Source organism: Leptopilina heterotoma, unplaced genomic scaffold (assembly GCF_015476425.1).
Source record: "Leptopilina heterotoma isolate Lh14 unplaced genomic scaffold, ASM1547642v1 Lhet_206, whole genome shotgun sequence".
NCBI classification, from domain to species: Eukaryota; Metazoa; Arthropoda; class Insecta; order Hymenoptera; family Figitidae; genus Leptopilina; species Leptopilina heterotoma.
In genome coordinates this window covers 1,043,227-1,057,281 of record NW_025110922.1, presented here as the reverse complement: position 1 = coordinate 1,057,281, position 14,055 = coordinate 1,043,227, and the positions used below count along the sequence as shown (strand labels likewise).

Genomic DNA, 14,055 nt, shown 5'->3' with positions numbered 1-14,055 from the left:
AAAATTTAGAAATTATTCTACAAAATTTGTCAGTGTGAATTAATTTTAAAACTATGTTTACAATCAGGGACCGTCACGAAAAAAATTTTGTTTTTTTACTAAAAATTAAAATTTACTAAAAAATTAACAGAGTTTAGTTTCGAAAATAATGAGTTTAATTTCGTGTCGAATCGAAATTAAATTAACAAATTAAGTTTTGAACGTTCAAATAGAAAAAATATTTAACTTATTAAAAACACAATTAAAAATTGCAATCAAAATTGAAAACATAAATTTAACAATTAAAAACTGAATTATTTATCCAACGATTGTTAAAAATATTGGAGGTAAATAAATTAAAGTTAATCAAAAATTAATTTGACGTAACAATTGAAATTATTAATTTAAACTTCGCTTTGGAATCGGTCCCTGTTTACAAATAAAATTTTATAGTAAAAATAGAAGAAACAATTCTAATTTTTCTTTGTTTAAAAACACGCTCCTGCTGATAATAATCAATAAACTCCTGTACTTTCAAAAAAAAAAAAAAAAAAAAATTGTAAACTAAAAATTAGACTTATTAGCTAGTAACATTTAAAACGAAACGCTAAAACTTAATTACAATAAATATGAACGTATTATGAACAAAAAAAATTATATCTTACAATTTACTCATCGAAATATACAATAAATCGCTTAAATATCAGTCCTCGATATGTGATTGCAAGTTTGTCTCGCACTGCAAGTAATCAGTCACGTACAATAATGTATCCATATAAATATATCTCTAATTTAAATTTCAGATCCCAGTTACTATTTAGGATCATTTTCATCATAAAAAATGTTTTTCGAAAATTTCCACAAAACAATGGAAAATTTCTTCATCAATATTTTTACACTCTTTTTCCATATTTGTTTTTTATTTTCATTTTTTTTTCATTTGTCTTTTAATTTTTATTTCATTTCACTTTTAATTTTCATTTAATTTTAATTTGCATTTGTATTTTATTTATTCGATTGTATTATTTTATTCTCGAAAAACATTTTTATCAACGTGTCAGTGCCTTTTGCCTGGTGTGTAGATGAAATAACTTTCAAATAATTTATTGCAATACTTCAATTGTATCTAACTTTTTTAATTCACAATATTGTAAACTAAGTACACTGAAAAAAAATTTACATGATTCAAATTTTTATTTTAGTTCAATTAAATTCTATTTGAACCAATAATTTCAGTATTTGAAGAAAATCTGAAATATTCACTTGTATAAAATAAATTTTCTGTGAGTTAAATATTGACTCAAATAAAAATTATTTTCTACAAGTGAATATTAATTTGATAATTGACAAGTTAATTCGAATCAAATTTTTTTTCAGTGAAAAGAAAAACAAATTTTTTCTTTTTTTTCTTCTCTTATAAATGAAAAAAAAAAATTGTCAATGAATATCGATATTTCGAGGATAGAAAATAAAAATTCTCATAAAATATTTTACCGTAATTCTAAAAAGGAAAAGAAAAAAAAAATTTCAGACTAATAAGGGCTCAGTCTTGGGTCGCTCGCTATACGATTTTTTTTACCTTTTTGTTCAATTATCTGTTTTCTTTCGAGTTTTTTTTCGCGTCTGTTTTCTTTATAGGATTTGCGGAAACGCAGTGGTCGACTCGAATTGTACTACGTAATTATTAGTAGCTCAACAAAAGATATTCGCAGAAATTGGAACATGTGTCCGGATGTTGGTGATTTGAACTTTCTTGGAAATTTAGTACGTTTCCGCATTTAATCCTCTAACAACCAGGCAAAAAGTCATGCTTCAGATGACAAGATATGGCAACAATCTTTCGCGAGACACTTTTTTCTTTTGCACAATTTATAATCTCGTTGTTAAATTTTTACAATTTTTTGTTTTGGAAAAAAATATTAATATAAATTTACGCTGGTGAAGTTCACAAAATTTTGTAGTCTCAACAATTTCCAGAAGAAAAATATTTTTCTAAGCAATTTTTTTTTAAATTTTTGTATGGAAAATATTACGTAATTAGTTTTTGGAAAAGAAAATATTTTTCCTATACCAAATAAAATTTTTTGTTCACAAATATTTCTTTTGTAAATTATTATTTTCAAAAAAGTATTTTTCCTTCCAAATAATATTTGTGAACAAAAAATTTTATTTGGTAGGGAAATATTTTTTTTTCTTTCCATCGTTGATCATAAAAATTGCGAGCTTCATCGACGAATAAATTTTCTAACGTACAGAGTTAAAATTAAATCTAATAAAAATTGAGAAGCATTAAATATTTTTTTGCCAAATCTTGTCATTACTAAAACTTGAAAAAAATATAGCAGACATTTCGTTGTCGATATTACATTTTGTTTTTTTTTCTTTTTTGTTTGAAAAAAACACTTCGTTTGAAAAAACAATTTGTTTTAAAAAAAACACTTCGTTTTAAAAAAAACACTTCGTTTGAAAAAACAAATTGTTCAACAAAAATCGTAAATTTAACCGTATTCCTGAAGAATCTAATTTGAAAGTTTTACATACGGAAATTCCAACGAGCTTGAATAAATATATATCCAAACGCATGTGTGTAAAATTGACAATCACGCAACAACGTATTTACACATAACATGCGTGTAGACATATTTTTATACATTTTTGTTTTCACATTCATTTCGAATTAATAGATTGAAGGTAAGCGACTTCACACCGCAAGGCACTAAGCGGCCAAATGTTAAAATATTATTTTCCTAAAATTAATTCTATTTACGCTTCAATTTACAATCATTTTTTTTTTTTGTACATTTAGCAAAATTGTCTCCCAAAGTTTCTGATAATTTTGATATTTATAAGTTTCAATAACTTAGAAGAAACATTTTTTTTCAAGCTGAACGTTTTGCCTAATATAAACGAAAAAAAATTTATTTAAAAGAAAAACAAATAATCCAAGTGTATATTTACATTTCTTTTTTCAACCAAAAAAAAAATTTGTTCCCTACGATTCTTAACTTTTTTTCAATTTCTTCTGAAACGATTCGAATTTTAAAATTAATTAATTGCAAATCAATTCTTATAGAGAATTTTATCCAAATTTTGAAAATAATTGAATTCCGGAAAAGAATTTTATTACTTATGAAAAAAATAGAATAACAATTCAATTAATTAAATTTTGTTTACTACTTCAGAATAATTTTATTAAAATTTTCGAATTGAATTGTTTTGAAGAATTTCTATAAATTTTTTGAAAATAATGGAGTTTTTAAATAATTTTAATTTAAAATTATGAAAGTAATTGAATTTACGAAATTTTTTTTTAAGTTTTAAAAATAATCCTATTTGTTAATAATTGTAATGAAAAATTTGATTATTGAATTTTATTAACATTTTTAGGGAATAATTAAATTCTTCTCAGAATTTTATTTCAATTTTTTTTCAAATAATTGTATTCATTCAAGAAATTATATAAAAATTTAAAAAAAATGAATTCTTTCAAGAATTTTATCAAAATTTTACTGAAAATAATTGAATTCTTGCGAAGAAATTTATTATTTACAAAAATAATGAAATTTTTTTTTAATAAAATGTAAAATATTGAAAATAATAATTGAATTCCTTCACAAAGTTTTATTAAAATTGTTTTGAAAATAATTGAATTCCTACGAAGAATATTATTATTTATGAAAATAATTGAATAAGAATTTAATTATTTTCATGAACAATTTAAAAATTTTAATGAAATTTTTGAATATAATTTAAGTATTTCAAAAAATTTCTTTGAATTTTTTTGAAAATCATTGAGTTTTTAAATAATTTTACTTGAAAATTATGAAAGTAATTGAATTTTGCGAACAATTTTTTTCAAATTTTAAAAATAATCGAATTTGTAAACAATTATCAATAAAAATTTGATTATTGAAATTAACATTTCTAGAAAATAATTCAATTTTTTTCAGAATTTTATTACAATTTTTTTTGAATAATTGAATTCTGTCGAGAAATTTGAGAAAAATTCTACTGAAAATAATTAAATTCTTGCGAAGAAATTTATTATTTATGAAAATAATGGAATTTTTTCGAAGAATGTTATTTAAATTTTAGAAAATAATTGAACTTTTTCGAAAAATTTTTAAAATATAATTGACTTCTTTTGAGAAATTTTATTAAAATTGTATTGAAAATAATTGAATTCCTGTGAAGAATTTTATTTCGTATAAAAATATAATTGATTTTTTGTTGAGAATTTTATTAAAAATTTTAGAAATTAAGGAATAATTGTAATTAATTTCTAATAATTCATTTCTTTTGTCAATTAAAAAAAAATTGTTCCCCATTTTTTCAAAAATTAATTAATTAATTGAAATTAATTTTCGTTAATTAATTTCTTTTTTCAACCTAAAAAAAATTGTTCTCTATTTTTTCAAAAATAGTACAGACACAAAAAATTTACTTGCGTCATTCCAATTATTTATAGAATTTAAATGACAATTGTTGGCTTCTAACACAAATGGTAATAAAATTGTCAGTTGTGAATTTTTTAACTAATGATAAAAAATAATAACAAAAGATAAAAAGAAATAATGATTGAAATTGATAAAAAGCTGTGTAAATAAACACTTTTTTTCTGATTATTTGCAATTTTTCGTCTTAAATAGTATTATAGTGCTGATTATAATTAACTTTATCGATAATTTAATATTAATTTTGAATAATTGTTTATATAAATAACGAACATTTAAGAGCCATGCAAATAAAAAAAAGAATTACATTATCGCGAAGGCGCATTTAAATATTTAATATACATTTATGACAATGAATTACTCAATCATCGAAAAAAATTTCACTTCCCACGCAATGGAATCAATTTTCCACTAAAATTCCATTCAATCGTTTTTTAGTCATTTTTGTAAACTTCATTTTAAATTTATTTTTAAATTTTAATTTAAATCTATTTTTCAAATTTATTTTTCTTTCTTTTTCCCTAATAGAGAAAAGATTGTATTGTTAAATTTTAATTTTTTTAATTTTTTAAATTTATTTTCATTTTCATTTGCAAAATAAATTTTGCAAATTAATTTTTCCATAATGTTCAATTTTTTAATCTCCATTTCGAATAGTTTAGAAATTTAACAAAAGTTTAAAATTCTAGTAGAAAAACAAACTTTTCTTTAAATAAAAAAAATTATTTTGATTCCAAGGGAAGTGAAATCGTCATCAGTAGATTTGAAAATAGTCTTCAATATAAATAAACAATTTTTATATAAATAAATTTCAGCGTAAACTGTAGTTGAAATTTTTTCCAGATTTTTTAAACGAATAATTCTCAGAATTCCACTGACGTTTCGTGATTTCATACGGTCGTATTTCGCTCCCTATTCTATTTTCTTTTAACAACAATTACCCGTTTAGTGAATATCTTAGAAAATTACAATAATAACGTTGCGCATGCGTGCATTAGAAATATACATTATTTTGAGTAAGAAAGCATTAATTTTGCTTTTTTTTTTTTTTGCTTATTATAAATAGCGAATAATTGTCTCTAAAGACGGAACTTTAATTAATTATAAATTTCTAATAGAATTTGGTTTACTGGTCATATTTAAATTTTCATTTCTTTTAAATATGTATAATTGAGTCAAACGTTCTGTGACTGTGAATGTGTCTCCTGACAAAAAAAAATATTTACTGTACAGAAATATTACACTATATAGGTATTACACAGTAAAATCTTTTTTTCTCGAGTCAGGTAAATTTTTTTTTCTTCTATTTTGGCACACAATTATTTTAAATACATTTTTTTTTAGAAGCAGATCGAAAATATCGTGATTATTACATAAATGACAATCAGACTAGTTGTAGTTGGGTTTTAACTATTAACCAAATTATTAAATATAATACTTTTAATTCTATTGTGATTTTTGTAGTCGAAAGTATTAAGCAATGCAGCCAGAGACACATTTTTAATTACTGAATTTTTATTTCTTTTAATTTTCTTTTTCTTGTCTTTCTTTCTTGTATTTTTCATTTATACCTTTACTATTATTATTTCTCCAAAAATTTTCTCATTTTCTTTTTTTTTATTCTAATTTAATTTCTTCCAATTACTTTTCTAATTAAAATTTAAATTTCTCCCTAATTTTAATTTTTGATTTTTAATTATTAATTTTTAATTATTATTTTTAAAGAATGTGTCACCTGATAATTTACTGCTTGTTTAGAAATTCAATTTTTCTTTGAGAACTACAAAATAATTTTTAATGATCTATCTACTAAATTTAAATTCTTAACGTATTTCGGATTATATATATAGTTTTCTATTAAAATTAGTTATGTCATTTCAGCAGAACAACTGCGGAGATTCCACGCTAAAAAATGTGTACTTTACCACATTGGAAAATTGACTAATTATTGTATATATAATATATATTTATAGATTTATGTTTGTGTTTGTGGTTTGGTACAGCATTCAATGTATTATTGATGGATGAAATAAATTAATTATATAGATTTTGCGGCAATACCCGCTACCTTTCACCAATCGTACCTGACATTCCGAGCAAAAAAAAAAAAAAAAAAAAATTGCAAAAAAAACAAAAAAAAAAAGGTGTCCAGGACAAGGAACTGTTTCCAGTATAATATCCGCTTACGGTGATCTCGTTTTTTTCTTTCTGCCTTGTAGACTCACGCTCGCAAAATATGGGAATGATTTGACTCTCCTTAATTGGAATTTGTCTGACGTTTTAAAAATATTTATCGTATTTATCATTTTTTTTTTCTATTTTAAATTCGTCTCTTTAAATTGAATTTAAAATCAAAATCAATTTTTTAAATTCAATTTTTATCGATATAGTTACAGGCCTTGCACTCGATAAATAACTTTTTAAAAAAAGTAGCTATAAGATTGAAAAAAAAGTAGTAAAAAAAATATTTATCGAAAAATTAAATTTGACACATAAAAAAACTCATTTTAGACGATTCACAAAAGTCACAAAATTATTTCCCTGATTTTTTTTTATTTATTATTCACTTTTTCTCCTATTCTGCAAATGACTTCAATTTCATTGAAAAATTCAATTGTTTTCGAGATTTTAATTTAAAATTCATTCAAAAATACAATTATGTTTAAAAATCATTTTTAAAAGTAAAAAAAGAAAACTCCTTCAAAATACCTATAAAATTTATTTCAATTAAATTTGGCAAAAATTTCCATAATTGCAAATTTAATTTAATCATTTGAAATTATTTACATATAGGTATTATAAAATTTTCAAAAATGTCAAGTTAAAAATCTTTTGAAATTTAATTATTTTTAAAAATTCAAATAATTATTTATGAAAATAATTTAATTCGCTTGCAATATTCAATTATTATCTAAACCTTTTATTGAAAAATTCATTTTTAAATCAATTTTCATTAGAAAGTTCTACGAGAATTCAATTATTTAAATAAACAATAAATAATTTATTGAATAATTGATTATATCTTAAAATTGAATTCTTTTAAAGAAAATTAACAAATTTTTTTGAAAATAATTGAATTACGTAAAAAATTTTACTATTTCTGAAAAAATTGAAATTTTGTAACGAATTTTATTAGAATTTGTAAAAATAATTGAAATCCTGAGAAGAAATTGAATATTTATGAAAATAATTGAATTCTGACGAAGAATTTTATTAGAATTTATGAAAAGTAATTGAATTATGACGAAGAATTTCATTAAAATTGCATTGCAAATATTTGAATATTATAAAGAATTATGTCATAATTGCATTAAAAAATATTGAACCTTATAAAGGATTTTGTCTTAATTTTTTAAAAAAATGAAATACTTTTCAAGAATTTTATTAAAATTTAGAAATTAAAAATAATTGAATTTGTGAAAAGTATTTATTTTATTAGTTATGAAAATAATTTAATTCTCGCGAAGAATTTTATTAATTTTCTTTTAAATAATTAAAAATTCCCGTGAAAATTGTATTATTTGTCAGAATAATTGAATTCTTGCGAAGAATTCTATAAAATTTTTTTTTAATAATTGATTTTTTTCGAAAAACTTTATAAAAATTGAACTTTAAATTATTGAAAATACTAGTAAAAAATTTTATCATTTATAAAAATAATTGAATATTTGAAAATTTTTTCAAAATTTTTTTAGAATATTTGAATTCTTTTGGGAAAGTTTACTAAAACTGTAAGAATTGAAAATAATTGAATTTCGAAAAATTTTTGTAACTAATTGAATCGTTTTTAAAAATTTTATTCAAATTTTTGAGAATAATTTTTTTATTTCAAACTTTCAGCGAATTTAAAGTTGTACAAATTCTCAAAAAAAAAGAAAGAAAAAAGTATTTTTTAGTGTCACAAATCTAAAAAAAAAGTATCCAAATAGTAGCAAATCGTAAAAAAAAATAGTGAATAGTAGTCAATTGTAGATTTTAGTAGATGAGTGCGAAGCCTGTAATTAAATTTTCGTATCCAAATAATATTTAAAATTAGTTTTTCATATTACTGATTATAGTGTTTTAATACTCCTATAGCATTCGGTTCTTAAATATTTCCTTATCAGTCGTTTTTTATTTATTTTTTTATGTAAATTCCCAATCGAAGAAAAAAACTAGAATATTTTTATTCATTTTTCTCATTTCTTTCAACTATTTAAAATTATTCATTGTTCGTTCATACGGAATTTCCCTGATTTTTTATAAATATTCTTTGTAAATGTTACAGTAAATGTTACTTTAAACACTTTTCATAATGAACTTTCTAATATTTTTCTCTGTATTCGTCTTTATATTAGAAAAATTCATTTTTGTTATAAACAATCTTTGTGTTTGTTTGTTTTTTTTCATAAAATATTGCGCTCCTATTAATCGATATTTCTTTTTCTTTACACAATAATATACACATCTTGAATAATACATGTACACGTAAATAAATAAACTCTTTGAAAAGCAAGTTTATATATATGGAAAAAAACGAGTCCACCTCGAAGCCAAATAAATTAACCTACTTATAAATAAGCCTTTGCCTAATGTTGCATTTCAATGTCAACATTATTTTCGTATACTTTAGAATTGCATGTATGTACATTCTCAAATAGAGAGAACTTTTTTTGTCCTAATGAACATTTTTCGCAGGTACTGTGGCTAGAAAAAACCACTTAAATTCAGACTTTTTTTTTCTTTTTTTTTAAATAGAAATGTGCTTTTGGTCCGCTGAAAAAAAAATAAACAAAATATTATAAATAATTGGAAGCGATTTTAAATCTACGATTCTATGCCAAGATTGGTTTTTTTTTGTGATGCATAACGCTTTGCCCTGAGTATCAATTTGTACATAAACCTTGACTACGAACCATATTTTTCTCATACACTGTAAGATTCAGTCTTTGGGAGGAAATTAAACACAAGTGGATCTCACCGATCCAATGGTACATCCTCTAAGTTTGTTACATTACCGAAATGTTGAAAACCATTTTTGAAGATTCTCCCCCTACTGGTGCCTTGATCCAGAAGAGTGACATTGTCCTCAAACTCTTTGATCCACCTCGCCGTTTCATTGCCCCAATGAAATCGAACCGGCGCCGATGGCTGATACACTTTCTTGATGCCAAGTTTACGAATTTCCACACTCTCCTCGGAATGATAAAACGAATTCTCACAAAAGTCCTGAGCCAAAAGTGACTCTAATTCGCCGACAATTTCCATAAAAGTCGGCCGTTCACTCGGCTTCCACTTGAAACACTTCTCTATCAATTTCTTCAGAGTATCCGGACAGTATCGCGGAATACTGAGTGTGCCTTTCCTGAGGACAAAATCAAGAACGTCTTCATTCGAATAGCCTTGATAGGGCAGCTCGGCGAGTGTTACTATTTCGTAGAGAACGACCCCGAAGGACCAGACATCCGAATCGGACGTGAAGACACCGTCGGAGAGATTTTCGGGCGCCATCCATCTCACTGGTAATAAACCTTTTTGTCCTATTTTGTAATAATCCGTTTCGTAGATATCGCGAGCCATTCCGAAATCCCCGACCTTGCAGACCAACTTATCGGAGATCATGCAATTCCTAGCAGCTAGATCTCGATGAACGAATTTCTTCGACTCGAGATACGCCATCCCGTCAGCAATCTCGGCTGCCATTCTTATCATCTGCGGAGTGTCCGGCACTGTCGGTGTGTCTCGAATTCCCCTCAGGTACAATTTAAGATCCCCGTTGTGCATCAACTCCATCACGACGTAAGTTGGCATTCCCACCGATATCACACCCAGAAGTTTCACAATATGATACGAGGAGAAATTCTTCATAACCGAAGCTTCATTCAAAAACTCATTCTTCTCCCTATCGTTCGCCGTCTTTGGAATCGTCTTTATCGCCACGTCAATCTCATCATCCAATTTCCCCCGACAGACCATTCCAAAATTCCCCAGACCCAGCTCCGTGCCAACCTCCAGCCTACTCCTCTCAATCTCCCACTCGTCGACAATATACTTCGTCTCCATATAATCCGGATTCACACTAGCGAACAATCTCTCCTGACTCCTCTTCCTCTGATGACTCTTGAACAACAAATAAGTAAACACCACCACCGCCAGGAACAACGCCAACGGCAAAATAATCGCAATCGTCATCGAATTATCCTCCTTGAGTCCCACCGAAACTTGCACCGCCTCCGAAAACTCCCCATTCCCCGCCAACGATGTCGATCTCACCCGAAAATTATACCTCCCCGGACTCAAATCCTTAATCTCCCAAGCACCACGTTTCTCACGATAATTCCCCACCTGCACACACTCGCTCACCTTCTTCGCGTCTTTCACGTCAATATTAATATATTCAATCGTATAGGAAACAGTGATTCCATTGGGTGTGTGGGCCGGTTCCCAGTAGACGATAACGGAACTACTGTTCGCATGATTCCTCTCATGTGCTCGAACATTTCGCACATTATCAGCGTCGATTGTACTATTCGTTCGTGTGGTGGTGTACACAGTTTGCGAACACATTGACGCTTCATTATCGCCGACTTCGCCGCAAGCCGCAACCGAGACGGTGTACACAGAAAAATGTCGTAACTTACTCAATTTATAAGAATTACTCTGCGCACTCACATTAAAGACAAAACTAAAATAACTCCCGTTATAAGTCTCCTTTAAACCTAACGTAACAAGTCCCTGTCCATCGGAACGACAATAATTTTTCCTGTCCGGCAACCAATGATTTATGACACTTGGTCCGTGGCAGAATATTTCAAATTTCTTTTTCGTTGTAATTACTTTGTTCTCCGTGCCTTTTGAATAGCACGACGAGTCAGTGACCGGTGTTTTAATGGTAATTTCCTGCGGTTCCTCCGTCTCGATCTCGGTAACTAATCCATTCTCGCAATAATTCCTCTCCATCGCCAATTCATCGTCGTCGGGTCGCATAAAACCGGAAATAACATAATAGGCGATCGGTCCATTCGGCTCCTCGGGTGAATTCCAATTGACGATAATTTCTCTCGAACTCAACGGATAGGAAACGACATTTGTCGGAACCGATGGAACGTCACTCTTCGTACGGAAGTAAATTATTTTCGACTGACCAACGACACTCGAGTATTCCTTCAACTTCTTCCTCGCTGTAAACGTTTTCACATACACAGCATATTTCGTATAAGGTTTTAAATTAGTAATCGGTTTCGAAACAATAGACTCTTTGTTTAAATTATTATTCGGATTCTCCACGTCCTTAATTTGCCAAGTGTTATTACTGCAAGAATTCCCCTCGTATGTCACATTTTTACTATCCGTTTCGATGTAATTCAAAAGATAACTCAGAAGAAATTGATTCGCATCTGGTGTGTAACTATTCCACTGAAGCACCGCATAGTCCGAACCAAGTTTACTGACAGTCATGTTAATTGCCGAAATTTCGCAGGCAACTTTCTCTCCATTCGATATTGGTTGAACTTCCAAGTCACTTGGCTCTGGCATTCCGAGTTCTCTACTCAGATCGTAGATTTTTTGCAGACAAAGTTTTGAATTATAGTGAAAAAAGAGCTTACCGTTTAGTATTTTCAATTGTTGATTCTTGTTAAATAGATCGGAGAGATTGGGATTATCGAGAATGACGAGACTCGAATTATTAATATCGAGTTTCTGGCCTTTTATCACTTTTAATTTCTTGAAGAAACCCAAATTTGTGATGTGAAATGAATGTGTTACTTTCAGATAGCCGGTAATTTCTTCAATTTGACCAAAAGCGTCTGCCAATTCGTTCATAATATTTGGACTTCCGCTCCGAATTTGAAATTCCAGTGCACCATTCACCACTGATATACCGCGAAAGATTTGTGCATCAGAAATGTGATGAATAATCGCTCCACTGATGACTCTCCGACAACGACCTTCACAATCTCGACACGACGTCATCTGTAATAGAAATCTTTTATCATTTCTGAACTCGAGATGAAATAGAGATGAAACTAAAATTAAACTCTTTCCTCTTACAGGCATCGAATAGTGAGATTATTTTTACTTTTTTCTACTACTTTCAAAAAAGGCGAATTTTTTTAACTTATTTTCTTATTTACATTTATTTAAATAAAATAATGGAACTTTGTTAACTTTTCTTTCAAATATTGCAATAAAAAACACTTTTTTAGTATAAATTGCAACTTATTTCGATTTTTATAGCGTGAAAAATAAATTAGTCAATTTAAAAAAAAATTATTGTCGGGTAACTTTTTTAAATAAAATACTTTTTCGAAATAAATAATTGAACTTTTGTAAAATTCCATTAAAAATAATTGAAATTTCGTAAAATTCCATTAAAAATAATTGGAATTTTGTAAAATTCCATTAAAAATAATTGATATTAAAATTGTTGAAAATAAAATTTTGAATAATTTTAATTACAAATTATGAAAAATATAATTACAAAATTTTTTAAATAATTGAAATTTTGTAAATTCTATTAAAAATAATTTATATCAAAATTGTTGCAAATAAAATTTTGAATAATTTTAATTACAAATTATAAAAATAATTGAACTATAAAAAATTTCATTGAAAGCTTCAAATGAAAATTTGGAAATTAACTTCAAAAAATATAAAATATTTTTTAAAAAAGCAATTCTTAGAAAGTTTTTAATTATCATTTTTTTAAAACTCAATTGTTTTCAATATTTTCAATTACATAAATAATTTTTGAAAGATATAATTTTTAATTGTGATGAAGTTGCAACTTTTTTCGATTTTTATAGTGAGAAAAAGAAATTATAGTCAATTTAAAAAAAAATTATTGTCGAGTAACATTTTTTAAATAATTTATTTTTCGAATTAAATAATTGAAATTTTGTAAAATTCCATTTAAAATAATGGAAATTAAAAATAATTGAAATTTTGAAAAATTCTATTGAAAAAAATTGAAATTTCGTAAAATTCCATTAAAAATAATTGAAATTATGTAAAATTCCATTAAAAATAATTGAATTTTTGTAAAATTCCATTAAAAACAATTGGTATCAAAATTGTTAAAAATAAAATTTGGAATAATTTAAAATAAAAATTATGAAATATATAATTAAAAATTTGTTAAATAATTTAAATTTTGTAAATTCTATTAAAAATAATTTATATCAAAATTGTTGGAAATAAAATGTTGAATAATTTTAACTACAAATTATAAAAATAATTGAATTCTAAAAAATTTCATTGAAAGCTTCAAATGAAAATTTTAAAATTAACTTCAAAAAATATAAAATATTTTTTAAAATAGCAATTTTTTGAAATTTCTTTTATTTTCATTTTTTTAAAATTCAATTGTTTCCAATATTTTTAATTACATACATGATTTTTGAAAAATATAATTTTTTAATTATGATGAAGTTCACAACGTTTATAATCAACGATTTAGAAGAGAAAATATTTTTCTTGTTAAAAAATCTATAAATTTTTGTTTTAAACTGTTTTATATTCTTTCTTCATGAATAACATAAACAACACAGTTTATAAATAAAAAATTGCTGTTTTCCTTGTGGAAAATATTTTTTTTCTCATTCAATCGTTAATAATAAACGTTGTGAAATTCACTGACTTA

At 25.6% G+C, this 14,055-nt stretch overlaps 1 protein-coding gene across 3 annotated transcripts in view; it reads right to left on the bottom strand.

Moving 5' to 3' along the window:
- Window positions 1–8,369: 8,369 nt before the first annotated feature.
- Window positions 8,370–14,055, bottom strand: part of LOC122501221 (insulin-like receptor) — a 68,578-nt gene continuing 62,892 nt past the window's right edge. For all 3 annotated transcript variants that reach the window (XM_043610528.1, XM_043610527.1, XM_043610529.1), the window contains exon 7: window positions 8,370–12,386. In XM_043610528.1, the coding sequence (XP_043466463.1) occupies window positions 9,390–12,386 (2,997 nt within the window). In that variant the 3' untranslated portion in view covers window positions 8,370–9,389. The remainder of the gene's footprint in view (window positions 12,387–14,055) is intronic.